Raw genomic sequence first — 27894 nt, 5'->3', positions numbered from 1 at the left:
CTTTTTTATTAACGTCACATCAATCCGAATCGAATATTTAGGATCAACAATTTTCTTGCAATTATAATCATAATAGAATATTAATTATATCGATCAAATAATTTTTTTATCGCGAAGAGAAACGATCTTAATTTTAATTCGTTTTAATAGATTGGAAAAGGAGGATCGGGATTTGATTTAAAAAAAAAAAAAAATGGCAGACCCATAAAGTAAAAATAAAATGTATTCCAAGACATTCAAATGGCTAAACACACACAATGGTATTATTTGTTGAGCGAGGGGGATGATACGGTTAGAACGAAACATGAAATGTCCCGATGCGGGACAGATGAGCATCGACGATTTCCTTACGGCTTCTTGTCGTCATCTTTATACCAATCCTCGCTGCAAAGCAAGCAACAATTATTAAATTTTTAGAGCCTTTAAATAAAGCATGACATTAATAATAATCAAATCGACTCAAAGTATACATATATAATTAATTTGTCAAAAAAAAATGAGCAAGATATAATAATAATATAATAAAATCTATAAATAAAAAAATTAAAAATTAAGAAAGCTTATCAGCTGTATTTCAAAAACATTAATTAGAGCACGTGCGCGTCCTTGTCGAATATCATTGAACGATCTCAATGCAATTACTTATTGTTAGCGATGGATAATAATTATTTATTATATATCAATATATGTGAATATGATAACGTAATAATAATATAATGAATGACAAACGACTCGTACCATCCGGGGACATTTTCGGGCGCGTCGCACCTCTGCTGCTCCTCGTTGTACACGGTGCCATCGCTGCATCCTTGCTCGCGTGGCGTCACGCCATTTAAGCATACGTAGAACTTCTGACAATCATCAGGATGCGCGAACTTGGGATGGTCGACCAGCATACCCCTGCTATCTACCTGGCCCTCGCTCGGGCACTCGAAACCGTCCTGCAGCTTCTTACCCAAGACTCCGCAGCCCTGCATTATACGATTTGTCTCTTTATGTCATCGTTATTAATTAAAGGGTGCATTTTCTTATTTATTAGAATTATTGAATTTTATTTGCACAGATCCTACGAGATAAATTTCTAGTCGATATATTCTCGCTACTTCGGACATTATCGATGTTTCAATATTTTTTTTTTTTTTTTTTTTTATTTCAGTTTCTAAAAATTATTAATTTTTGATTGATGTAGGAACAGGAATTTTTTAACGTAAATACGAAATTAAATACGGAATTAAAATTCTATTAATCGTATCTTGTAAGGAGGGACGAAGGTTATTCGTTATCTTACAACTGTTAAGCTTGTTAAACATAATTCTTAAATCCAAAATTTAAAATTCTAGCTTTAGAATTACATTATTAAATTTTGATAATTGGGTAAAGAAATATCTCAAATTTATCGAAGAATCTGTGTAAATGTAATTGAGAGAAAGTACATATTGTCTACGGGTATATTAGAAATTGCGACGTACTTTCTCTCAATTAAGGATTTAACAGAAGCTTGCAGCTTGTTCGAGTTAAGAATTCCTTCTCATTTCCGTCGAAATAGAACTCTAATTTTTCATATCACATATTTATAAGATACGTTAATTGAAAATATTTTTTGAAAATTTATCATTCTCCTCTCTCCTCTTTCTCCGAAATTTTTAATGTCAATTAACTTCGTAGATATCATTAATAGATTTTCTTTCATAATGGCTAAATAAAATTAAAAAAAAAAAAAAAAATCTAAGGCTTCTTACCTCGCGACCCGCGCTATCAGGCCATACGCAAGTTCCAGAGTACTCATCAAAGTGTAGCCCGGTGGTACAGGTGATCTCGATCGCCTCTCCGTCGATGCAATTGAAAAAGACATTGCATACTGACGGATCGGGATGGGCGAAGAAGCCATTTCGTCGTGGACACTTCTTCGTTGGCTGAGGAGGTTCTATTAAGGACAATCATTAAGTAATCGACTAATGAAAATAATATTATTATTTATAAATTAATTATTATATATATTTTAAATATTATATAAAACGCTAGAAATTTTTGTACAGGTGTTCGTATCGATTCTCCTTCAAATATCTCTTTTTACGAAATATTATAATCATATCGATATTGTCTTACGTAATTCGAGTCGATCGCCGCAGTCGACATTAAATATGTGGTCGCACTTGTTGACCTTGCGATTCAGAGGATCGAATACAAGACCATCCGGGCACAATTTTTCCGTCGCGATACCGTCGTTGCATTCGTAGTATTTGTCGCATTGCTTGATGTCCTCGTATTGGCCGTCCTTGCTGGGACAATTATACGCGGCGTCTATATAATATTATATTGATATTAATATTTTCGCGATTCTTCGAGAAATTTCAACGCCGACATTTCCGGCAATTGAAGGCATTCGAAACTTGTTCAGATTTCTTGTCGACGAATTCACGGATCGGCGTTATCATATTTCGTCATTATGTAATTATGTCTCGATCGCGTTCGACTGTACTTATGTAATCCGCCGATCGAGAGAACTGACATTTACGCTTTAGAAAGTTCGCTCTCTCGCACCGTCTCCACGCCGAGTTCTAATTCTAACAAACATTTCTATCGAGTTTCAGCGCATTCTTTCTCTTACAATGATTCTGTCAACGAATAAATAATTCACTAACACATTTGATGCTTAAAATAATCCTCCTCCCCATAAATAAAATTCTTTATTTACTATTATAAAAGTTAAAAAGGGAAAATTATAGAATTATAAAAATGTAAAAATTATATAATACAGAATGCACTCATTATAATATTTTATTAGGTGTACAAATAAGTTAGTTTCCGCCGTTTGACAAAAGTTGGCGCCACCAGTAAGTTATGGTTAAAATTGTCAGATGTAAAACGTCCTTATCGTAAGATTCGACATCAGTCAATAACATAACCTTAAAATATTAGTGATTTTTTTTATCAGTATAATATATTCTTTTGTGTGCGAAAATGTCGAGTTTTGAGCCGAATAAGCGTCATTTGCGGGAACTTTTGATTTATTTCTTCAATTTGAAGAAATCTGCAGCCGAGGCGTATCGATTGCTTGTAGAAGCATATGGTGAGGCTGCCTTAAGTGAGAGAAGTTGTCGTGAGTGGTTTCAAAAGTTTAAGAACGGTGAATTTGACATCGAAGACAAAGAACGTAGCGGAAGGCCGAAAGTGTATGAAGACGCGGAATTGGAAGCATTATTGGATCAAGATTCGTGCCAAACGCAAGAAGAACTTGCACTTACATTTGGAGTGACTCAAAACATTAAGTTCCGTTTTTTCACAATAAATGCCCAATTTTTGATAAAAAACGGCGGAAACTTATTTGTACACCTAATAATATAATTTTTAAAACATTCGGTCTTCTTTCCACTTCCAAAATTATGTTATACTATTGCAGTAATTGTTATATTTTAAAAATAAACAGAGATTAGAACTCGGGAAACATGTATGTGAAGAACAATATTATGATTATGAAGTATATTATAGTGTTTTACTTTTACAAATCTAAAACATTGCAAGATATTACATAAGTTTATGATTTTTTTAATAAAAATGCAAATATTACTTCTCATCATTTTATAGAGAATGATAATCCAACGATCAATACTCACGTGTCAACGCGATCGCGCCTAGCAACGTGACGATCCCGGCCGTGAACATTCTTCCGGTCTTACGTTTCGCTTTTTTTTTTTTTTTTTTTTTGTCACGGGATGATCTTAGATCGCACTGAGATTCACTGTAAAGGACGAACGATTATTTTAGGCTATTTAATTTTTGGTCCCTCTTTGGAATGGCGTCGTTCTCGTGAAACTGCAGCTCTTCGACTCGTCGGCTGGCTATACCCGGCTGGATCCCCACTATATCACGAAGAAATCCCACTTTCGCCATCATATTTTATCGACGGACACCGGTCGAGAATGAAAATCGAAGAGACAAGAGAGGGAAAGGAAACGAGAGTGAGAGATAGGGAAGGTATACTTTTAACTCTCTCTCTCTCTCTCTCTCTCTTTCTCCTCTCGGCGCTCTCACCTCGACGGCCTTCGTCGCGTTTTTCTTCGAGGAGAAAAATGCATATCGCAATACATCCGACGATGATAACGGGTAAACGGCCGGAAATAACATTAAAACATATCCCGATGAATAAGAAAAGTAATTTTGCCAATATTTTGCAATTATGCTTCTTTATCTACGAGGATTATATTAATTTTTACAAATCCAATGGACTTTATTATACTCTGGTAAAAAGGCAAGTAATTATATGAAAATATATTTAAAATTTAATTACTAAAAGCAAAATAAAAGCAAAAATAGAAGAGAGAAAAGAATTAATATTTGGAATGATAGAAATAAAACAATGAAGGGAGCTTTGCTGTTTCAAAGATATTATTTTTCTCGTAATACAATATCTGAAAAAATTAAAAGTTCAAGATGAAGGGAATAAACATTTCTAAAATTTTAAGAAGCATTAATATTCAGAAATATTGTTTCCTCCCATTTCTAAATAAATGACTTTAAAAGAAGTATATTAAACTACGCATCATTGACTGCGGTTGACCAGCGCAAACAGCCTTTTGTTAGGCTTTCTACTCTTATAATTACCGTTTAACATTCACCTTCGCTCTCGCTTCTATTGCTCTAAAAAGAACTAAGGCATTGTTATTGTCTGTCAGGATATTTACCGAGAATGGTTTTTACAGTAAAACATTAATAATAAGTTAGAACTATATCTATCTATGATGTCAATAGTCATATTAAAGAATATGAAATCTGAGAAACTTTTTATGTGTTTTAAAAAAAGTAGAAAATTGTATGTGAAATATTTTTTAACATGTTTTACACAAAATATTTTATATAAAAATATTATAAAATATATGCAATCTTAATTCATTGCGTACTTACGTTTTTTTTTTTTTCGTTACTTTTAATTAATTCCTACCTTTTTATTGATTAAAAAATTATATAATGAAAAATAAAATTTTTATATATAGTTTTGTTTTTTCTCTAACAATACATAACATATAAATCTTCCTTATTGAGCTGATATTAATTATATCAATTAGAAATATTGCATACTTATTTTAATTGTTTTATATAGATAAGATTTTTAGGTAGGATATATATTGTAGCTACAATATTTTATTGCAGCCATGAAGTGTTTTGTCTTTAGATCAATTCAACAAGTTTTTCTTTCAGATGCACAGCGATATTCTTCCTGTTTTGCTTTTCGCTTTCACAAGGTTTCCTAATGTTTTTCCATGGAAAAGTAATAAAATTGTAATAATTTGATATAGCGTTAATTGGGCTGCTTAAAGTTTACGAGTTCTGTTAATCATTTGCCGACAAAACAAATATATAAAAATAAATTTTATTTTATGCATATTAATAAAATAATATACCGTATATTGTTTATTGCTATTATATTTAATATAGCTATTTATAAATATTTCCTTGTCTACGATATTTTGCTTACAATAAGTGTCAATGATCTAACATGCTTTTTAGTTTACGTAAAATGATTTTCATCTCGCTATCTTTCTTGTTTACGAAGGCATTACGTTAGGGCTGGATTTCGGAAACGGTTTTCCAATACGAGAAATGCAAGAAACGTCGGTCAATATCGCACTTTCACTAGTCACGCAAATTTAACACACGATTGGAATTCCTTGTTTTATGTCACTGTGATTTATGCAAATGAGATTATTAGTAGAATATCAATTTTACGAAAAACAGAAAGAAATAAAAAAAAATACTTCGAAATTGAAAAAGCAAATTTCTAGAGATAAATATTACGAATATAATAATTATAGACATAAAAATATAATTAATTGTCATTGATTCCAACAAGAATTTAAAAAAAGATTTTGATAAGGATTTAAATCTCTCTTGTAATTAAAATTGATATATCTTAAAATATTTGTTGTACAAAGATTATGATTTTCTTCTTAAACGAATTACTTCAGAGATTTAGGGGAGATTTAGGATTAAATATATATTTTGTAAAAAGCTAATTTATAGTAAAAAGATAAGTTTATTATACAATAGGATGGTTTTTTATAATAAAGGGACTTAAAGATCTATACAAATAATCTAAGAATATAATATTCTACTGGTGGGTTGGCCTGTTGCCTTTTCTTCTGCTTGCTCCACCAGTGGGTTTAGGTTTCGGCGGTGGATTCTCCAAGGCGTCCAGTTGTTCATCAGTCAGCTGATCTTTGTACCAGTCTTTGCTGTAATTGAATTATACGTTTATTTTTAGCGATAAAAAAAAACGAGAAATATATGATTAATAACAGCAAGGAAATTAAAGAATATATGAAATATGTGTATTTATTAATTGAATTAATTGACTTTTGTGAAGAGTTTGATAGAGAAAAAAATCTTGTTTCCTTTTTTACAAAAAAGAAAAAAAAGAAAAAAAAGGACATGCTTATATTTCGATGGTACAATTTTAAATTGTATCACACGGAGTTTAGGATCATTAACTCTTTTTCGTTACACACACACGTATATTCTTATAATAAAGTTAAATTCTGGTGGAATATATAATTCGTATACCATTCGGGTATCTTCCTGGCCCAATCGCATTTCCCGGTACGCTCGTCGAACGCCTGACCGAGTTTGCATCCGCTTCGCCTCGGTATTTCACCGTTAACGCAGACGTAAAAATATTGGCAGTCCTCGGTGTCGGGATAGCGCGGGTGCGTCGCGGCCACGCTATCGTCGACCTTCGGGCAGGTGAAGTTGAAGAGCTCGCGAGAACCGCAACCCTTCTTCTGCGCCTCGTCCGGCCAATTGCAAATACCGGTCTTCTCGGAAAAGACGAGACCGTCCGGACAAGTGATCATGTTGTACTTGCCCTCCACGCAGTAATAGAAGGTGTTGCAGTTCCTGGGGTCTTCGTGGGCGAAGTAGCCGTGCATGCGGGGACAGTGTGGTGAGGATTGTGGCTTTTCTGTGAGATGGATAAATATATATAAAAAACGGATTAGAAATTATCCGGTAGACATAATATTTTCTTCTAAATATAATTATGGCTCGCTTACGTAGCTTAAGTCTCCTCGTGCAATCGATACCGAACGGCAGATCGCACTTCTCGTGTTGCGGGCTAAAGTCATTGAAAACGAGACCGTCGGGGCAGAGTTTTTCCGTTATTTTGTTGTCTCGACAGTCGTAATACTTGTCGCATTGTTCCGCGTCAGGAAAATAACCATTAGGCTCGGGACACTGATCCAGGAGCTCTTCATCATCCTCGTATTCCTCCTCTGCGGTTGGCTGCGGCTTCTTCGCCGTCGTCGCCGAAGCGGCCCTTCGGCGATTTTGTTCGGCGGCTTCTTGCTTCCTCGTTAAAGCGGTAACAGCTCCTGGTAGGAAAAAAGGAGTGAACAAAAATCAACTTTTAATATTATTTTATATTATGTATGTATGTATGTGTATGTCTTTATTGACTTTCCAATGGGGTTGCAATTTTACACTCTTACACTTTACAAATTTCCAAATACATTTCATTTTCTTACATTTCCACTCTTACAACTAACGCTCCTACACCTAACCTAACCTAACCTAACCTAAGCTTTACACAACGCTTTTACTACACCGCTTTCCTTTTCCCTCTCTCTTGTGTTCTTCCCCTTTGCTCCTCACGCTCCCTTTCCTCCTTCATCCCTATGCTCTTATCTCTAACACACTTCTACACACACATAGCTTTCCTATCTTTTCTCTTTTTCTCTTTTCGCTCTTCTCCCTTGTTCCTAACAACTCCTAACCCTCTTTTTGTCTCCTTTCTATATTCCCCTCCTTTTTTATCCTTCTTTCCTTCTCTGTCATTCCTCCTTCTCTTCTAAAAAGAAGTTATATGGTGGGATGAGATCCGAGTGGAATCGAACCTGGAACATGGCATTTGTCAGCCCGCGACTCAACGCTCTCAGCCACTCATCGCCCCTATTATTTTATATTAGTATACCCGAAAATTATATTTATGAAATGTACTATTTTTACTGCGATTGAAGTAAACAAAAAACTTTTGGAAAAAGAAAAATATTTATTTCTTTCTTTTAAAAACTAATACAAATTATATATATAATCAGTAAAAGAAAATTATATTAAACTTGAATCTCTGATTTTTATTGAAATAACAGAATCGAACTATTATTGCTGTATATTTTTATATATCCTTCGAACTCTTTGAATCCATTGGTTACTTTGTGTCACGAGTTATTCAGCAATGGAAAAATAAAGGGGAATTGAGAGAGAAAAGGAATGTGAATGTTAAGGCGGAGGGTCGACTGGTCTCTTGGCGCATTTTCAAGGCGGCACATCGTCTGCGTCCCTGAAGAAACGCCGGTCGACCTCGCGAACACGAGCGAAGAAAGCGAGAAAGTTGTCGGACTTCCATATGTACACTCGATCTGTTGCTCGCCCAGAACTTAAATGTCGCTTAATCGGTTTAGCTTGATGACTTTCGAACGCAGCACCGATAGATTCTGACTCGAGACAAACATCTTTAACCAAGTAATAATATTAGCCAGTGAACGATCCCGAACAGACGCATCTGCTCTCGAAAATTTCTTGTCCTTCATATTCTTTTATCTCTAATTAAAAATTTTATTTGAAAAATTTTGCTATTTGAAAGTCATTTTATCAATAATATAAGATACGCCTAAGTAAGTCAAATAAAAAATAAGAAATATAAGTATAAAAATAATATAAGATATAAATAGAAAGTATTGTTTTTTTTACCTTATAATCTATAATATATTTTTTATATATATCACATACATAGTATAAATATTAATATTTTTTTTCTGTCAACTGTGCTTTATTTTTTATTTTAGTTTAAAATTTATATTTATCAGGTGTATAAATAAACACATAAAATATACACGTGGAATAATTTAATAGGTTTTATCAATTTATCGATATATGTCATACATATGGCACATATTAAAAAATTTATTTTCTTTGATTGCAAATTTTGATTAAAATTATTAAATGTACGTTATTGCAACGAGAAAAAAGAATCCAAACAATTACCAAAAAATTTAGTTTTGTTTCGGATTTTATAAGAGCAATATTAGTTTGATTTCACTTAAAGCCGATATTTAAATCGTGAAAAGAGCTCACCGAGACAAATCAAAAGAAAAAGGATCTCCGTCTTCATCCTGACGAAGGATGATGTTGATTGAGAGAGAGAAAGGATGACGGCACTTTGTGTGATGATCCAGTCGTTGTAACGCGATTGAATTGATGACTAGAGACTACTGGGCCCTGTGAGACGGCCGTCGGGACCTTATATGCGGCCCCCACTTTATCCTCCACGAGGTTACAACACTTGGTGGCTACATAGAGTTCTATGGAAAACCGCCAATCTTTTATACGCACACATATACATATGTATTTGCTAGTACGTTAAACTGGCAAGTATTTTTATACGAAAGCATTGCCAGTATTTTGTTGACTATATTTTTACTGACATTAAGTTTAACCGATAGTAGCCATCTCAAAATAAATATTCATATATACAATAACTTTTGTACATACATCATACATTAACAATGTGTTTCCATAAAAAATTTCGCAAAATTTTGATGAAAATAATATCCATAAAATTTTTATCGGTAATTTCAATGTATAATCAATATAATATATATTTCTATATTACATTTTTAATTATATATGTATTAGGTGTACAACTTTGCTTCCGCCATTTTTTTTCCGAAATTCGAGGCTTTATTGTAAAAAAATGGTTATACATTTATGATTCAAAATATTGTCCACTCCCAATGATCGTGCCAATTCTTTTTGACTTTGATTCGAGTCTTCATTAAGTAATGCCTCCAATTCTGCATCTTCGAAAACCTTCTCTCTTCCACCGCTATGCCGGTCTTCGACGTGAAAATCACCGTTCTTGAAGCGTTGAAACCACTCACGACACGTTCTTTCACTAATAGCGGCTTCACCATAGAGCATTCGATCTCAGCCGCAGATTTCTTCATATTAAAGCAGAAAATTAAAATCTCCCGCAAATGACGAGAATTTGGCTCGTAAACTGACATTTTCAATCGAGAATAACTTTATGATGCAGACACAAATCGACTAATGTTTCTATGAGGTTATGTTGACAGATGCCTAAGTTTATTACATGACGTCTATGATCTATTTATTTCGACCACTACTTACCGCTAAAGCCATCTATAGGAAGAACGGCGGAAGCAAAGTTATACACCCAATATATACATCATATATATGTAATTATTTGAACATTATATGTATGTAGCAAAAAATTGAATTAAAAATTTTATTATATCTAAATTAAAAATCGAAAAATAAAATAAAATTAAATTAAAATTTGAGTACAATACAAATTCAAAGTAAAATGTAAATAACATCAGATACGAAGAACAAGCGATGAAAACAGTACAGTTTCGTAAAAATCAAGACAATCTCAGCATTCATTTGAGATATTTTTAGGATGCCAATATCTCTCGAAAAAAAACGACGTGAAATTCCAGTTTCTTCTCTTGTTCCTTTCGGTTTTCGTATTCGTATCGTTACCTATCGTACAACAATTTTGAGATGAACGAATAGTAATACTATTCAATTAATTATAATAGTGATTTGTTAATTATTTCTTCACAAACTAAAATTTATTCAAGAATTTTTTTATTCTTTCTTAAATCTACTTAAACAACAATTTTATTAACAATTAAAATGCTCATCAATTCATGATTTTATCATTAAACTTATTGAGCGTTTAAAATAAATAGATAAATATATAAAAAATATATTAAATATTAATAAATTACTTTTTTTATTTTTAAACTACTTTTATAATTAAATTATTTCTCTTATAATTAAATTTATTATAAATAATTTTTTTATTTTTTTAAATTATTTTCCAAATAATGGAGAAAACTTCAAAAATATGTTCTTATTATATATGTTTAGTATCTAGTTATTTAATAATGCAATTCACTTAATTGCGTTTAATATTCGACTTTATGTTCGCAGTAATTTATTTAGAAAGGTGAAGAGTTGCTTTCATCGTGATCTCGAGTGGTCACGACTATGGAAAATATAGAGTCGCGAAAGGTTGCCATTTACGAAACTTTTTTTTTTTTTTTTGTTTGATGCATCATGTCAGAGAATAAATATAATATTACAACATCTCTCTCACATCTCTCTCTTTCAACAACATAAATAGATCTTAATTCATGTATGGTATACTATTTATTCGAAAACAATCGGTGAAAACACATATATTATATCTAATATATTATATCGTATTAACATTATGCCAATCCTTCAAGATTAAAAAATATTATCAAATTTACACACGAAAGATTTTCTGAATAAAAAATTAAAGAAAAACAACATATACTAAAAGGCAATTCCATTAATCTCTTTAATTTAATTATATTTTTCCAAGAATTTATAATTAGATCTCGAATTAAATTTCGATTAGTTTAAGCTTATTCTGTATTAGATAAAGAAAATATAATTTTTCAAAGGGCTTTGAAAAGTTTTAAATACTTATAACTTAAAAATATACGGCTAATCCTTTAATATCGAAATAAATTTTATCTTTACGTTTGATATATAATTTAATACCTCAACATAATATCTGACTCGGACTTCTCGTAAACTAAGAAGATTGCAGGCCACATATCCGTTCCTAGATCGATGCATAAAATACAAATAACGCCAGGAAAGACGTTATTTCCGGCATGTTGCTTGTCAGTGTGTACGCCATGATCGATTTCAGATTGTCAAAGATCCGTCGGCCTTCTTCGATGCCCGTCACTATCGATGCGAAATTGTCATCCAATAATATCAAATCTACCATTTCTCTGCTCACATCGGATTCTAACAATCACAACTAAAATTAGTTCATCATCGTGACCCAGCGATCGTTAACTTGAATTAAAGAACTCAAACGCATAATGCTCTTCGATAAGTTTTTAATGATAAATTTTCGTATCTTAAAAACAATGCAAAAATATTTAATTATATCTTTTATGCATCCATATATTTTTTAAATAATTATAAATTTAAAATATAAATTAAATTAAAACCTGTGAGGCCCATGTTGATGCCGAGATGTCAGCCTTCTTTAGAATCGTTGACACCGTCGCCGATGACCGCTGTGATCAGATGCAACCGTTGACAGCTCTCGACGATCTGCACTAGCGACATTCCGGCGAATATAATTCCCCGATACCGTCTGATCAACTGATCCAGTTGCTCCGGTAATAGATCTCGTAACTGAGAATCCGTCACCACGACGTTTTTTGGAATTGTCCTTGGGGCCATCATTGTCATTATGCTCTGTGATGATGCTAACGTACTTGGCGATCGTCTTGGCGATGTCGAGATGATCGCCGATCACCATCATGACCTTGATGCCTTGACTCAACGACACTTGTACACGGCATCAGGAACAGTTGGCCGCGGTGGATCCATCATGGCGATCCGTTAATTGAGAAAATAATAATTGAAGACACGAATTAGAGTTTATTTTCTAAGAATTAGATTAAAAATTTTTAGATATTAACATTCACATTAGGTGTACAACTTTGCTTCCGCCGTTTTCTTCCGAAATTCGAGGCTTTATTGTAAAAAACTAGTTATACATTTATGATTCAAAGTATTGTCCACTCCCAATGATCGTGCCAATTCTTTTTGACTTTGACTCGAGTCTTCATTAAGTAATGCCTCCAATTCTGCATCTTCGAAAACCTTCTCTCTTCCGCCGCTATGCCGGTCTTCGACGTGAAAATCACCGTTCTTGAAGCGTTGAAACCACTCACGACACGTTCTTTCAGTAAGAGCGGCTTCACTATAGAGCATTCGATGAGCCTCAGCCGCAGATTTCTTCATATTAAAGCAGAAAATTAAAACCTCTCGCAAATGACGAGAATTTGGCTCGTAAATGGACATTTTCAATCGAGAATAACTTTATGATGCAGACACAAATCGACTAATGTTTCTATGAGGTTATGTTGACAGATGCCCAAGTTTATTGCATGACGTCTATGATCTATTTATTTCGACCACTACTTACCGCTAAAGCCATCTATAGGAAAATGGCGGAAGCAAAGTTGTACACCTAATATAAAAAAATCTAATTTCAAAAATTCGTAAATATCCTGTCTTCCGACTTTAAATATTCCTTGTTGCAAAAATAAGATTTTATTATTCAAAGACTTTATTCAAATGCTTGGATTTTATATTATTCTAAATAAAGAAAAAATTGAGAGTCCATGCTTAATAAATCAGTTAGAAATATATGCGAATTGAGATACCAGTTTCAAGTTTTCAAGCGGAGAATTCGGAGGATCGGCCTCAAAACGATAATCCACGAGAAAGACTGTTAGTCGAGAGTTCGAGATCGGCGGAAACCGAGAACGCATTCCCCGTTGTTCGCCAGTTCGAATTGTATTTCAGGATTTCGTATATGCTATTCTCGTCTCCTCATTTAAAGTCTGAGTTTTGCTGCCGAACGCTACTGTAGAACAACGCTCGAAAATTCGTTCGGGAGCACCTTTGAAACGAACACGAGATGTCTGCCGCGAAAGAAGTGCACGTTCGCTTGGAACTTATCTGTCGAATTGAAGGGAATCTCTAATATCTAAAGATTTATTTAAGTCTCAGAGAAAAGTATTAACATCCAAATATATATAAAAAATTTATATCTTAATTATGTAGAATTTATTAGGATTAATTATACTATAAAACTCTAATTAAAAATAAGATTTATTAAAGCGAATAAAAAAAATGCGATTTAATAGAATCTGTTGAATTAAATTGAAAATAAAAAATTAATAAAATCTATTAAATTACACTTAAAATTTAAAGAGATATTTTTGTTATATTAAAAGTATATACAATTATTATATTTTATATACGTGCTTTTTGTACTATGCGCGAATGTGTGCATGTGTATTTATAAACAGGTTCTCTTTTCTTATTTTCTTCCGAATAATTTTCTTCTCTATCTTTATATGATAAAAGATTGAACGAAGCGAGAAATCCAAGCGAGTGTCGATCGAGCGAGGAGAAAGGCTCTTGTTTCGTTCCGCAAGAAAATAAGAATGCTTCATGCGCTATTCTGTGATAGAACGCATCTCACTTCACCTTGACATTCCAGAATTCTAATATCAGCGGGCATCCGGTCATCGGTCTCCAGCAGGACGAAGTCCCCAACCACCAGCTCGATCACCGGCAGATCCTTTCTCTCATCATCCCGCAGGACCTTGGCCCATTGTGGTACCATTTGCAGAAACGACTCCATCATGCGTGAGCTCTTGGTTTAATCCTGATAGTAACTGATTATGCCGGTGATCAGCATCAGCAAGATCAGGACCGACCCATAGATGATACTCGGACGTCTCGCCGTAAGTTTCCAATTTCAGAAAATAGTTGCCGAAGCATAAAATTGCACCCATCTTAAAAATTTGTCACATTTTAATGAACCTTTCAAAGGCTTTCTTGAGACAGATTTAACTTTTACACAGAGAAAATTTTTAGGAAGGGAAGAAATATATAATAACAATGGAAAATGAAATACAAAAGTTTATATATAAACAATTATTTTCAATATATAATAGTTATTTTTAATATATAATAATTTTAATATATATAAAAAATTTCTTATATAATTTAATATATAAATTATTTTTAAAAATTAAGATTACTATGATTTGTAATCACGGTTGGTCAAGAAAATCATCAGAAATATTTTCTAAAAATGCTCTCTCTATTTTAATTTAATATTTCTTTAAAATACGCATTTGCATAAGATATAGTTCAAATCAAGTTTAAATCGTTCGAAAATTATTATCCATGTTAGCAAAGGGAATCCTCCGCAGAAGAGATGCAGGAACTTCAAGATCTTATCCGAGAAACTTCTTCTCGACGGGGTCAACACGTTCGGTCTCTGATCTCGCAAACGATAATTTCGCGATGATCGTCACCCAGACAGCACAAAACATCCTCAGGATCATCCTGAATATATCCAGGACGGTTCAGGACATTTGTAGGATGTTTTAAGATATTATTATAAATATATTTATAAAAGTTTAATATGCATACATAATTATTTTTAGTTGTATCGGCTATTTTATATAATTTAGAAATCTTAAGTATTATAATAAGTATTAATGTCCTATAAATGTCCACTGGATAACCCCTGGATGTCTGTAGGATATATCTGCCCTGTCTATTATATTGGATGTCTTTTGGATTTCCAGAGGACATATACATGTGCAATTAATTGTTAACGTTAATTTCGTTTAATTATTATTTATTTAATATTTTATGAGAAATGTTACTGTTCGCAACATTCCAAAAACTTTACAAACAATAGTATTCAACCGCTAGTTCGTTTGTTTACCGCTATGCGACACGCGAACTCGTATTTGAGATTTGGTCATGAGAATTATATAAAGCTTGCAAAGAGCAACTGACAGGAAATTACAAATGTAATTATTTTCTATCAGTTCAATTTCTGATGCAATCCCAACATAGGGAATTCAGATATTGGATTTTTTAGAAAATATTACACAACTCAAACCCGGGAGCCAAACCTAAAATATTCATGTACAGCACGAAAGCCTCAAATATTAAAGAACGGTGAACTATTTTTAATATTAGATTTTTAATATGGCAGTAAATAACAAAACATAATTTTAATTTATATTTAAATTTTAAAATTTGCTCCTTGAAACATACGAAAAATATCCTTAACATATCCTATAAAAATCCTTAGGATGTTCCACAGGATCTCCCTGGATTCTCCAGAGGTTAATATACGGCTATCATTTACTCTTCCTCAGGACATCCAGAGGAGATCTGAGGATTACAATGGGATATCCTGAGGATATCCTACATGTATGTCCTGGATGCCCTTTGGACGTCCTAAGGACATCCTTGTGCTGTCTGGGCAATGAATCCTGTTCAGGATCCATTTGCAGGCTCCGCACTAGATCCTCTACCGGTTGAATGTGCACGTTTGTCTCTCAATGTCTTGGCGAAGTGCATTCAGATCGCGATTATATCGTTGCGATTTAAAATGTCTTTAAAATTTAGATATGAAAAAGATACATGTTGTCAAAATTAAAATATGCATTTTTAAAAACGTGCCATGAAACGAACACGTGCGTAAAATTAAATCGTGACAGGCTTGATAATCGATTTATCCTTTCATTGTCACTTTCTGGGATCGATTATTAGAACGCTTTTATTACTTTTCTATTTTATCATTCAAGTTTGTTAAATAATCTATACATCGGTAACGTAATAAACACTATTTTTTTGTACCTCAAAATACAAAATAATAGAAAATTCGTAGAATTGGAATTTATAGAAAAATAATTTTATATATGCGAACAATAAAAATTGCGATAGATTTAACTTTCATAATTTTTAGTCAAGTCAAATTATTTAAAGCAATGTTTACGATAGGAGTTAATTAATTCAATTACGATTCTTTGCCATTACAGACCCTCGAAAATATGGATTGTTCATGCAAATTGTTTATGTTTGTTGCATAATAGTTGTTTGAAAAATTCTGTCCTTTTTCCCTTAAATTTAGAGAATATCTTATTTTAGAGAACACGCATATCAGAGTGCGCGAATACATTACTACTGACTAACACTTTTCTTTCGGGGCCGTAAACTGGTAATTAATTTATATTAATCAATTTAAATTAATATAAATTAATATTGATTAATCTGAATTAAATGAATTAATTTTATATTTATTTACTGTCTAACATTTTCTTTCGGTGCCCCACAAACGAGTATAAGAGCGTCATCTCTCGATCGAGAATCGTACTCGAACGTCCCGGCGCAAACGATCGGCGGCAAAGGCGTTTCCCGCTTTACCGACCGCGCGGGCCTCTCGCTCAGCAGCTATCCGATGGCGTTCGCGCGGCGCCACTGTGAAAAGACTCCTCGGTCCGAGGAGAGACGGCGTTTTCTCTACCATTCTCTACGCAGCAGTCGGGGACGCGCGCGACTTTGGCCAATCTGTTCCACGTTCGTCCGCCATTATATAGCGCCGTGGCGACGTACCCGCTATTCCCCGGTGAGAGAAGAGTGCGCGACGCGACGCTTACCGACGCTCGGCGTCGTCGAGCGAGTCGTGCGAAGGAACGAGCGAGCGAGCGAATCGGGGGAGTAACCAGCCGAAAACAGGTAGTAACGCCAAGGGTTCCCGTGCGGTAGCCGAGGAGAGTTCTTCTACTCCGTGTGTGATCGCGCCGAGCGAGCGCCAAGAGAGAGAGAGAGAGAGAAAAAGGAGCGGGGCCACGCCGTCGCCGAAGCGGATAGACCGGCTGCCGAAGACATGGAGAATAGGCCGTCGCCGCTTCGCTCGCGGCGCGTCTGCCGATTCTGCCTGACGGAGGCGGAACCGTTGAGCTTCATCTACGAGCGCGACCACAACAAGCCGTTCCAGGTGCCGCTCACGTTGCAAATCATGTCCTGCGTCGCCATCGAGGTGAGTGGCCCCGCGATATATGTAACCTTCCCCCGCGCGGCATCGAGTCGATATCTCGACTCTTCGCGATGCATTAACCCGTCTCTCTCCGTCTGAGAATATAACGTGAATTTCATCAGAAGCGATGATTAGAAGGTAATAGGGATACTAGCCACGAGGGGGTGTTTGTTGTTTCGGGTGAGATTCGATGGGGCAGGAGGGGGGGAGGGAGGGGGGAGGTTGGAGAGATGGCGCGATGACATCGGTAACGTGGATGGGTAAGATTGCCGGCTGATCCCGGCGTCGTTGACGTCAGCGTTCGCGAAGAGAGGACGCGACGCATAGTCGAATGTTCCCGCTAAAATTTTTTTTATCTCCTTTACCTGGATGGTCGATCTTATTGTTGGAATTCTTCGCGAATGCTGAAGTCACGACACCGGAATCGAAATGAAATATGACAAGCAGTTCAAGAGTAGAGGTAAAAGTGTTTATTTTTATATTGAATTTTTATATAATTTTATAAGTTTTTATAACCTCAAACTGATCTGGTCGTTGATCTATTAGTAAGGTACATTATTTACGCGCCTCCTGATTCAATTTTATTCGATGAATTTTTTATAAAACTGATCTTTAAATTGACTTTAAACTAATCTTACACATACAGGGTGTCCCATTTTAAAGGACCCACTCAAATATCTCAGAAACACTGCGTTAAATCGAAAAATGTTTCAAACAAAAGTTGTGTGGCTTCAAGGGGGCCATAAGATGGTGACAATGATTTGACCTGGGAAAATCATTTGAAGGTCATGTGAAGGTCAACTTTAAAATCTTAAATGGAAACCCCCATTTTTTATTTAGTATTCTTGTAGCTGACATCGAGAGCTTTCCAAAACACTATAATAAAGTACTTTTTGATTTATTTTATATTTTAATGTGACATATTTTTTGATATAAAAAATTAAATATCTCGTAAAATATTTAGTTTTTGATAATCTTACCGTAATACTTCTATGTACAGAATAATGAGACAAATTAATTAGTATAAAAAAAAAAAAATTGTTTTTAAGAAAATTATTTACAATGTATTTTTTTAAACAATTATTTGTTTTTTTGGCACTAATTAATTTGTCTTATTATTTTGTACATAGAAGTATTACGATAAAATTATCGAAAACTGAATATTTTACGAAATATTTTATTTTTTATATCAAAATATGTCAGATTAAAATATAAAATAACACAAAAAGTACTTAATGAAAAAATACTTTATTATAGTGTTTTGGAAAGCTCTCGATGTCAGCTACAAGAATACTAAATAAAAAATTGGGGTTTCCATTTAAGATTTTAAAGTTGACCTTTACATGACCTTCAAATGATTTTCCAAGGTCAAATCATTGTCACCATCTTATGGCCCCCTTGTAGCCACACAACTTTTGTTTGAAACATTTTTCTCTTCCGGGCTTGGTTTTTGAGATATTCGACTGGATGGATTAAAATGGGCCACCCAGTATGTATAATTTTTTGAGAAAACTACAAATTTGTGTATATTTTTTGTATATTTTTGTATATTGTATATTTTATATGTACAATTTGTTACGATCAAAACTTTTATTTAAATAAAAATCATAGGAAACAGATGGGAATTGTAGACGGAAAGAAGTTATATTGTTTCATTCTTCAATGATTAAATAAGAAAATAATGTTATTTTTTATTATTACATATTTAATTTTACATTTATAGAAATAGTACGTATTGTTATTTCTTAAAACTTTTCAAATAAAATGTTTCTTTAAATCAATGGAAAGATCAATCAAATTAACTTTATATATATTATACACATATTATCAGGGTTGGGGAAGTTACTTTATAAAAGTAACTCGTTACCGTTACCGTTATTTTTTCTAGAAAGTAACTCGTTACCGTTACTCGTTACTAATTTTAAAAAGTAACTCGTTACCGTTACAGTTACTAAAAAGTAACGAGTCGTTACAATTTCCGTTACTTTTTTACAATACAAACTAATAAATTATTTTGCATAAGAAAAACTTTTAAAAAATTGTAAGCAAGATTTCATTCAAGGTTTATTACAAAATAAATGATTAAATTTTATCGAAATTCTTTATTAATTTTTAATAAAATTTATTGCTCCATAGTATCATCATTTAAATGCCCTCTTTGTGGTGTTAATACAGAGCCACCGATGCTAAACATTCTTTCTACAGATGCACTGCTTGGTAGAGCTGTATTATATTTAATAAAAAGTTTTTTAAGTTTTGGATAGTCGTTTAACATTTCTATATTACAATTATTTGATTTTAAAAACCGTTGCAATTCTTCTTGTTCAGATTCATTTTGCACCGTTTTTTGTTCAAAAATGAAAAAATCATCGTGATCGTCAGATTTTCCAGCTTTTGAAGAATTTTCAGTTGATCGGATTCCCAATAAATCCTCCAAGTAATTTTCAGCACGTTTTCTTTTTTCTCCGGTTAACCAGTTTAACTTAAATTTTGGATGTAAACATGCTGCTATTATTAATTCTTTTATTTCAAATATTGTAAGAAATTTAAAATCAAATATAGTAAATTAAGCGACATTGTTTGTTTTATTGAAATTAATACTTTTGAATCAATAGTTTAAAATAAAATAATATTTTTCAATTAAATCCTTATTTAAAATTAAATAACATATGTATTAATCAAATTAATAAGTTACCTTTTATTTAAACCTTGCTGTATAGCTTCAACTAATAAATGACAATCTATAAGGTCAGATTTATTGAGATTTTCTAATTTTTGTTGCAAGGTACTTAGAACTGGTAGTAAATGAGATTACAACATAATAAGAATGCTAATTGGTCGATTTGCTTACGGCTTTACGGTTAAGATAAAAATTTTATCACGCACAATAGCAAGAATAATATCTTAAATAAATCAAAAAATCTGAAAAAAGTAACGATAAAAGTAACTGTTAAATTCGTTACTCGTTACCGAAAAATGTAACGAAGTTACTTTTTCCGTTACAAATAAAATTTGTAACGCCATTACCGTTACAGTTATCGAAAAAAAGTAACTGTAACGGTAACGGCGTTACAAGTAACGCGTTACTTCCCAACCCTGCATATTATATATAACTTTAATATAATTATGTATATTGTATATTATACAATATAACATAACATTAAATTTATAAGCTCTACGAAATCGATAAGTCCAGCAATGAAACCTCTCCTTCATCTCCTGAAATTTAGAAGTTTTACGAAATTGATAAATTCCGTAACGAAACCTCTCCTGCATCTCCAATGCTGAAGAAACTCCTTTCCGGATTTTCGACAGGATTTTTGAACATATCGTTAACGAACCGTTGCAAATTTATTCTCAACAGGTGTACGCTGCGGATGGGATGCCACAAATGATTTGCAACATGTGCCGCTGGAATCTGGATCGCTCTTACAAATTCAAACTGCAATGTAAAAAGGCTGATGAAGCGCTGCGGGACTACCCTTTGTCCGGGGTATTACCTAGACCCTTCCCGCCTATCCCCAACGATCCACCGATAGAGACCGGCAGCAAGAGACCTGCCGAGTCTAGATTGCAACATGACAGCGCTAAAAAGCTACGTTCTGATAGCGAGAACCAGAGAGATCCCCGAGAGAGACGCGAGACAAGAGAAAGAGAAAGAGAAAGGGAAAGAGAGAGAGAAAGACAGAATGATAAGAAAGATAAATCTGGCGATCAGCGTCATGATCTTTATGATGAAGAACAGGACGGAGGTAGCGAGGGTGAACAGGAGGAAACAAACAACACCAAGGAAGAAAGGAAACTGGAACCCGGAGAGATCAGAGTGCACGCGTGTGACCAATGCGATCGCACATTCCCTCTGCGTCAAGCTCTGGCGTTGCACATTCAGCGCGCACATCGCGATCGCAACTACAAGTGCACCGAGTGCGACCGGCATTTTTTCACTAAATACGACCTTGGCAAACATATGAGTACACATTCGGAGGAAAAGCCGTTCTCGTGCTCGATCTGCCAGAAGCAATTCTCGCGATTGAATTTGTTGCAACGTCACGAAAAGGTGCATCGGGATGAAGCCCGCTATGCTTGCCAGCATTGCGATCGCGAGTTCTTCACTACGGAGGAACTCGAGAAGCACGAGGATGCGATGCACAAGAAGGATAAACCGTTCCAATGCAATATCTGCAACAAGCGCTTCCAGTACAAACAGGGCTTGGAGCGGCACGAGATGCTGCACAGCGAGGACAAGACATTCGTTTGCGACTACTGCAAGGAAGCCTTCCACACTAGCACCAAACTGGCTCGGCATCTATCCACGCACGCGGGTCACCGGCCATTTATGTGTAAACTATGTCCACGCACATTCTTGCTCTCCCATCACTTGACGAGACACATGCGCACTCACTCCGTGGAGAAACGTCACGTGTGCGAGGATTGCGGCAAGGCGTTCAAGCGTAAGGAGAGTTTGGAGGTGCATCAACTGACGCACACGAAGCGCACGGGAATGGGCCTGACCTGCGATGTTTGCCAAGAGTCCTGTCGTAATCGCGCTGATTACGTTACACACATCAAGCAACACATTGAGGCGGGCGAGAAGATGGGACCGGATGGTCTGCAGCCCGACAACAAGGCTAAGTCCATCGAGCTGGATTCGGATGAGGAAGAAGAGGAAGAGGATCAGTATTCGGATGGCGACGACGATTACACGCCACCGGCATACATCGCGAAGAAACTACCGAAGTCATTGCCCAGACCTTCGGAGAGTGAAGAGGACGAAGACGAAGAAGACAGAGAAGAGAAGGAAGAGAAATCCGAAAGGCAGGAAAAGGAAGAACGCAAGGAACACCAGGTGGTTTACGTGCGCAGCAAGGACGGCAACATGGTGAAGAAGACCATCAAGACGTTGATGCCAATCCAACGTTGCGATATTCAAGAGCAGAAGACCGTGAAGCAGAGCGCTCCCACCGGTTCGATTTCTCAGAGCAGTTTGAAAGGTTCTTCGTCGTCGCAGATCAAGGATGATAATGTCAAGAGCGGGCGCGTAGACGAGACTGAGGCACAAGTGCAGAAGATTGTTGCCTCGGTATTTAAAGAACACAAGATTCCGCTGAAACATCAGCAAAACGCCGGTCAGGATCAGTCCAAAGACGCATCAGCTCCAGTGACGAGATCTCAAACTGCTTCTCAGGAAACTCACAAGGATAACGACAAGACGGAGAATATTGAGTCCAAGCCAAAAGCCGTTAATACGGTTAAAGTGATTAAAAGAATCGTGTTGAGGAAACCGGCGGGAGGAAACAGTAACGAGGGAACACCGATCAGTTCATCTAGTGTCAAGGATGGAGACACCAGCCTAAGTGGCACTCCGAGCTCGCACAAGGTTAAGCGTGTGATTGTTCGTAGAATTATCCGGCAGGGCGATACTACTCGCGAAGTCATCATGAATCCGGATGGCACCGCGATAGACCCCGCGGAATTGGCGAAATTGCCGACTGGTAACGTAGTGAAACGAGTAGTAGTGAAGCGACCATTCGACAAGGGTCAGAGCCTGGTGCAAGCCGTATTGCAATCCGCGGAGCAACGACAGAAAGCAGCCGATACAAGCATTCTGAACGAGAAATTTGAGCTGAAGACCTCCGCCTCATCCAGCGGCGGAGCTGCGAGCATATCGAAGAGCTCGATTGCTTCGCAAAAGACACAAGTGATTTCCCAGGGTCAAGATCAAGAAACCAAAGAGAAGCTGGAACAACTGGAGAAGCGAGTCGAGCAACAGAGATTGAAGATCGAGGAGCTTCAGGCAAGGAAGGCGCAACAAGATTACGAGGCGATTGACGAGATGTTACCGGAACGGCACGATGAGTCGGAAGATGAGCAGCAGCTGCCGCTCAAGAGGGTGTTCGTGAAACGAAAGCAGAGTATATACGACGAGGAGCGGGAATACAATGACGACGTGGAAACAGAAACGACGAAGATTAATCCGACCCAAGGAGTAAAGGACGACGTTGAGCGAGGATCAATGAAGGAAGAGGAGAAATCTACCGTAGAAGAGACATTGGAGAATGTTCAAAAGGAAATCCAGAGCGCGTCGAAAACAACGACCACAACTACCACCGGCAACACTACTACCACAAATAGTACACCGGTCCCTAAGAAGGGACCGATGATTTCGAGTAACAAGGTATACTCAAACAAGCGCTACATGATCGTAAAACCTGGCGAAACATCGGAAGTGGAGGAGATGAGTCGCGAATTGTGCAGCATCTTAGAAACTACCGATAGCGCGGTGAAGATGCAAGAAACTATGCTGAGCAACCTCACGCAAATTTCCGGCATTGCAGTGTCATCAGCATCGGACATAAACACCTCAAACACGTCTGCGAAACTGAAGACCGACAACTCGTCGATGGAGGTTGACGAGCAGATTGAGCAAGATTGCGTGATGCAGGTTGATTATGACGTAGCTACTATCAAGCAAGAGACTACGATGGAGGTTGAAGTTGCACAGGAGAGTGAAATTAAGTTGGATCCCGAGACGGAGGAGCCTGCACAAGTACAGGTGAGCGTTACGCAAGGGGAGAATCAGCCTGATAGCGCAACTTTGACACTGGACACACAGGATCTTTCTGAGACTGCTTCGATCTTCGAGTCATCGGATGATGTACTGGAGGTGCGGAAATCGACGAGCGATAACCTGAGCGATTCTGTTATTGAATTGTCGCAAGGTAACGATACTATCAATCTGAATGATACCAACGATAGTCAGGACAGTTTGGAAGACAAACTCTCGCAAATGGAAGGTTAAAAAAGGTTTGATTCTATTTTACTTGTTTGTCTATTTTGTTGAGGTGCTGCGCCAACTAAAAATCGTGTTCTCAAATTTGCTAGATATCTGAAGCCCTTCTATTACTATTTAATTAATTTTGAGAATATCAGTAAACATCATACTGTTTAGTTTAGGTAATGTCAATATTAACATCTCTGATTATGGAGCGTATTATTACTGCTAAATCGATGTTATTTTAATAGTTGTACCAACAAAATACAAAACAGATAATATAATATTGCAGTTATGAAGCAAATGGACGGATTTATCTAATAATTTCTTAATAATATAATAGCATTTTTTAATCTTCATTTTTTTAAATACAAAGTGATTCTAAAATTCTTTTTGCATGCAAAATTAATATTAATTTCATTACAATAAAATTAAAATTTTGGATTTAAAAGAAATTTTATTGCAATAACATTGTAATAAAAAAAAATTCTTATTACAAAATATATAGTTTTATTTTTTTATCTCATTGCAAATGTACCGGATTGAAAGATAATACTTGAAACGAAGACATCGCGAATAAGTCTGATCAAAGTTACTTTAAATCTAGAAAAGATCTTCTTATTTCAAAAATTACATAAACCAAATTTTGAAAAGTCGAGATAAGAGCAAGAGATGAATAAGAGATTAAATCAAGAGGGTATCAGAAGATTGAAAGTTTTCTTTTCAAACCCCTCTGTTAGAAAAATAATTCTACAATTACGAAAAAATGTACCATAAAATTCTTATAGAGCTGATAAACCATTAAAATGACATTAAAATATTAGTCATTCTCGAAATAAATAATTCATTCGAGCTTACGAGAGTCACTTCACCATCATGAAAGTTCTGAAGCAAAAAAATTGAAGATACGTCAGATAAATTTCGATGTGATCTTAATGGGATTGACGCGATATTATCTTCCCTATCACATCGAATTCCGAAACGATCAAAATTACCAAATTACCAGTAAAAAATGTTATATTCGAATACAAGACATGACGAGTTTCCTTCTATACAAACGTCTTCATATGATTGATTCGATTTTATAATACATATATATATTATTATCTGTGTATAAATTTTTGATGCTATCAATCCATTTTGCACGATAATGAAATAGCATTAAAAATAAAACAAATTATTATGAAGAGACTCTACATAGACTTATCATAAAAATTTACATATATCTTTTAGAAATATTTAATGTAAAGTAATACATCTATATTCTCTTTTACATTTTGCAGGAGCGAAAAAAAATTGTATTGTATTATAAAAATAATTTTTCATTTTTATAATATTGATTAGGATAATACTAATTAATAAAGAAATAATTATTCGAAAAATTTAATATTTCTCTAGTAATTATGTAATAATAATATTTTTTAGACATGATATACATTTTATCTTTTAAAAAAAGAATGTCTGACTTTTTGTATGCAAAATTGCAGTTTTTCTTTTATATGTAAAATTGCATATAATTGCAGTGTTATATTATCTGTTTTATTTTTAATGCTATTTCCTTATCATGCAACATGAGTTGATAGAACAATAAAAATTTATACACAGGTAATATCCATATTATAAAATCGAATCAATTTTGTGAAGACATTTGTACAGAAGAATCTCATCTCGCATTTTTATTTAATTTAAATACATTTAACATTTTTAACTTGCGATTTGGTAGCTGCGGCGATCGTTTCGGATGATCATGGACGGAGGATAACATTGCGTTAATCCCATTAGGATCACATCGAAATTTCTCTGACGCATCTTTAATTTTTTTGCTTGAAGACTGTAAACTTTACGAAGATAAAGTGACTCTCGTAAGCTCAAGCGAATCATTTATTTTGAGAATAGCTAATGTTATTTTAATATGATTTATTTTTAAGAATTCTATGGTACATTTTCTTGTAACTGTAGAATTATTTTTCTCAGAAAGTGGTTTGAAAAGAAAACTTTGAATGTTCTGATACCCTTTTATTCATCTCTTGTCCTCAATTTTTCAAAAATTGACTTATGCTGTTTTTGAAATAACGAGATCTTTTTAGGTTTAAAATAACTTTGATCAGATTTATTTGCGATGTCTTCGTTTCGAGTATTATCTTTCAATTCGGCACATTTGCAATGAGAGAATGTATATAAATATATAAGCCAGCCACCGGATGGTTTTATTGATTCTGATTTTCGAAAATTAAAGCCATGAGAAAAATGTGTACACACACACACATATATATATATATATATATATATATACAATATTTCTTTGCGATTTTTTCTTTTTCGAGTGTTTGCTTTGGCTAACGAAATAACTTCACGATTCTTACATTCGTCGAATTTGTCTTCTTTTTTTTTACCATTAAAATTCAACATGCAACCAGTTGCATCAACCGGTTGTCGTTCGCCAATCCCCTTCTTTCCTTCAAGTTCACTTTTTATGTTTAAGAATGATCATGATCAATATATAATTCATTTAATCGAATGTATTAAGATATCTATATCAATATTCGAAAACTTGTTAAAATAATTTTAAATATTTCAGATATACAATTTTACTGTAATTTTTAATGTACAGCGATAGAATTACGCTAATCAGATTTCAGTATTGACTGAAATTAATGCGAATCCAAGACAATTGGTCCACATTGTCTATTAGCACAACTAATCAATTTTTTTCGAATATTATAATTACAATTTTTTTTGTCTTTTTTTTTATGTCGTTGATGCATGGAATTCTGATTTTACAAATCAGCACATATACAACGTTGGGAACATAAGAGATAATGAAGTATTAGATATACATATAATAGTGTAATCATATAACCAGAATTATTTCGTTAATTAGTTCTGAAGATGATAACATTCGTAGATTATCTGATTCTCTGTGCAAGATATTTGGAATTATGTATGAAATATAAAGTATATGGTGTGTAAGTGTAAAGGAGCCCTCTCGGCAATATTTGTTATGCCCGTTCCCTGTCCTCTTTTTCTCTCTCTTTCTTACGCATCCCCCAAACAATAAATATCGAAATAGGTAAGAGAATAAAAAAAAATTACTTATATATACATATAGTATATATTATTGTCCAATATTATAGTTTATTAGGTACAAGAGAATGAACATATAATTGATAGAATTTGTATAAAAACTTAGACTTTATTCCGTACACAACATTACATACATATAATTCTTACATTTACGATAATACAGATATTTTGGATTATTATTATTATATAGATATATATAATCTATTAATTACATATATATAGGGTGTCCCATTTTAAAGGACCCACTCAAATATCTCAGAAACACTGCGTTAAATCGAAAAATGTCTCAAACAAAAGTTGTGTGGCTTCAAGGGGGCCATAAGATGGTGACAATGATTTGACCTTGGAAAATCATTTGAAGGTCATGTGAAGGTCAACTTTAAAATCTTAAATGGAAACCCCCATTTTTTATTTAGTATTCTTGTAGCTGACATCGAGAGCTTTCCAAAACACTATAATAAAGTATTTTTTTATTCAGTACTTTTTGAGTTATTTTATATTTTAATCAGAATCTCGATATAAAAAATAAAATATTTCA

At 34.5% G+C, this 27894-nt stretch overlaps 4 protein-coding genes across 4 annotated transcripts; 1 reads left to right on the top strand and 3 right to left on the bottom strand.

The window, feature by feature from the left end:
* Window positions 1–205: 205 nt before the first annotated feature.
* Window positions 206–3854, bottom strand: LOC138934028 (protein obstructor-E). The gene is made up of 5 exons (XM_070297397.1): window positions 3615–3854; window positions 2107–2301; window positions 1740–1924; window positions 739–971; window positions 206–384 (listed from the first exon to the last, which is right to left on the bottom strand). The coding sequence occupies exons 1-5, from the start codon at window positions 3661–3663 to the stop codon at window positions 348–350; spliced, it is 699 nt and encodes a 232-aa protein (XP_070153498.1). The 5' UTR covers window positions 3664–3854; the 3' UTR covers window positions 206–347.
* A 2192-nt stretch (window positions 3855–6046) lies between these two features.
* On the bottom strand, window positions 6047–9473 carry Cpap3-b (cuticular protein analogous to peritrophins 3-B). Its single transcript, XM_070297355.1, has 4 exons — window positions 9124–9473; window positions 7047–7364; window positions 6559–6955; window positions 6047–6230 (listed from the first exon to the last, which is right to left on the bottom strand). The coding sequence occupies exons 1-4, from the start codon at window positions 9158–9160 to the stop codon at window positions 6107–6109; spliced, it is 876 nt and encodes a 291-aa protein (XP_070153456.1). The 5' UTR covers window positions 9161–9473; the 3' UTR covers window positions 6047–6106.
* Window positions 9474–10536: 1063 nt separating this feature from the next.
* LOC138934119 (sodium/potassium-transporting ATPase subunit alpha-4) lies at window positions 10537–14293 on the bottom strand. Its single transcript, XM_070297556.1, is given in 7 exon segments — window positions 10537–10554; window positions 11611–11707; window positions 11710–11865; window positions 12075–12313; window positions 12315–12412; window positions 12415–12471; window positions 14132–14293. Coding segments are annotated over 7 exon segments (813 nt in total). The 3' UTR covers window positions 10537–10550.
* Window positions 14294–16979: 2686 nt separating this feature from the next.
* LOC138933922 (uncharacterized) lies at window positions 16980–27367 on the top strand. Its single transcript, XM_070297173.1, has 2 exons — window positions 16980–17503; window positions 20865–27367. The coding sequence occupies exons 1-2, from the start codon at window positions 17351–17353 to the stop codon at window positions 24297–24299; spliced, it is 3588 nt and encodes a 1195-aa protein (XP_070153274.1). The 5' UTR covers window positions 16980–17350; the 3' UTR covers window positions 24300–27367.
* Window positions 27368–27894: the final 527 nt, after the last annotated feature.

Source organism: Polyergus mexicanus, unplaced genomic scaffold (assembly GCF_030449975.1).
Source record: "Polyergus mexicanus isolate NDT 795.1 unplaced genomic scaffold, iyPolMexi1.0 SCAF_6, whole genome shotgun sequence".
In the NCBI taxonomy this organism is placed as follows: Eukaryota; Metazoa; Arthropoda; class Insecta; order Hymenoptera; family Formicidae; genus Polyergus; species Polyergus mexicanus.
This window is presented reverse-complemented; position numbering and strand designations above follow the sequence as displayed.

Coding starts and splice junctions, on each gene's coding strand:
- Cpap3-b (XM_070297355.1), bottom strand. CDS start 9,160: ATGAAGACGGAGATCCTTTTTCTTTTGATTTGTCTCG. Junction 7,365..9,123: donor TTTTCTTTTGATTTGTCTCG/GTGAGCTCTTTT, acceptor TTTTCCTACCAG/GAGCTGTTACCGCTTTAACG. Junction 6,231..6,558: donor GCCAGGAAGATACCCGAATG/GTATACGAATTA, acceptor ATTCAATTACAG/CAAAGACTGGTACAAAGATC.
- LOC138934028 (XM_070297397.1), bottom strand. CDS start 3,663: ATGTTCACGGCCGGGATCGTCACGTTGCTAGGCGCGATCGCGTTGACA. Junction 2,302..3,614: donor AGGCGCGATCGCGTTGACAC/GTGAGTATTGAT, acceptor AATATTATATAG/ACGCCGCGTATAATTGTCCC. Junction 1,925..2,106: donor CGGCGATCGACTCGAATTAC/GTAAGACAATAT, acceptor TGTCCTTAATAG/AACCTCCTCAGCCAACGAAG.
- LOC138933922 (XM_070297173.1), top strand. CDS start 17,351: ATGGAGAATAGGCCGTCGCCGCTTCGCTCGCGGCGCGTCTGCCGATTC. Junction 17,504..20,864: donor TGTCCTGCGTCGCCATCGAG/GTGAGTGGCCCC, acceptor TATTCTCAACAG/GTGTACGCTGCGGATGGGAT.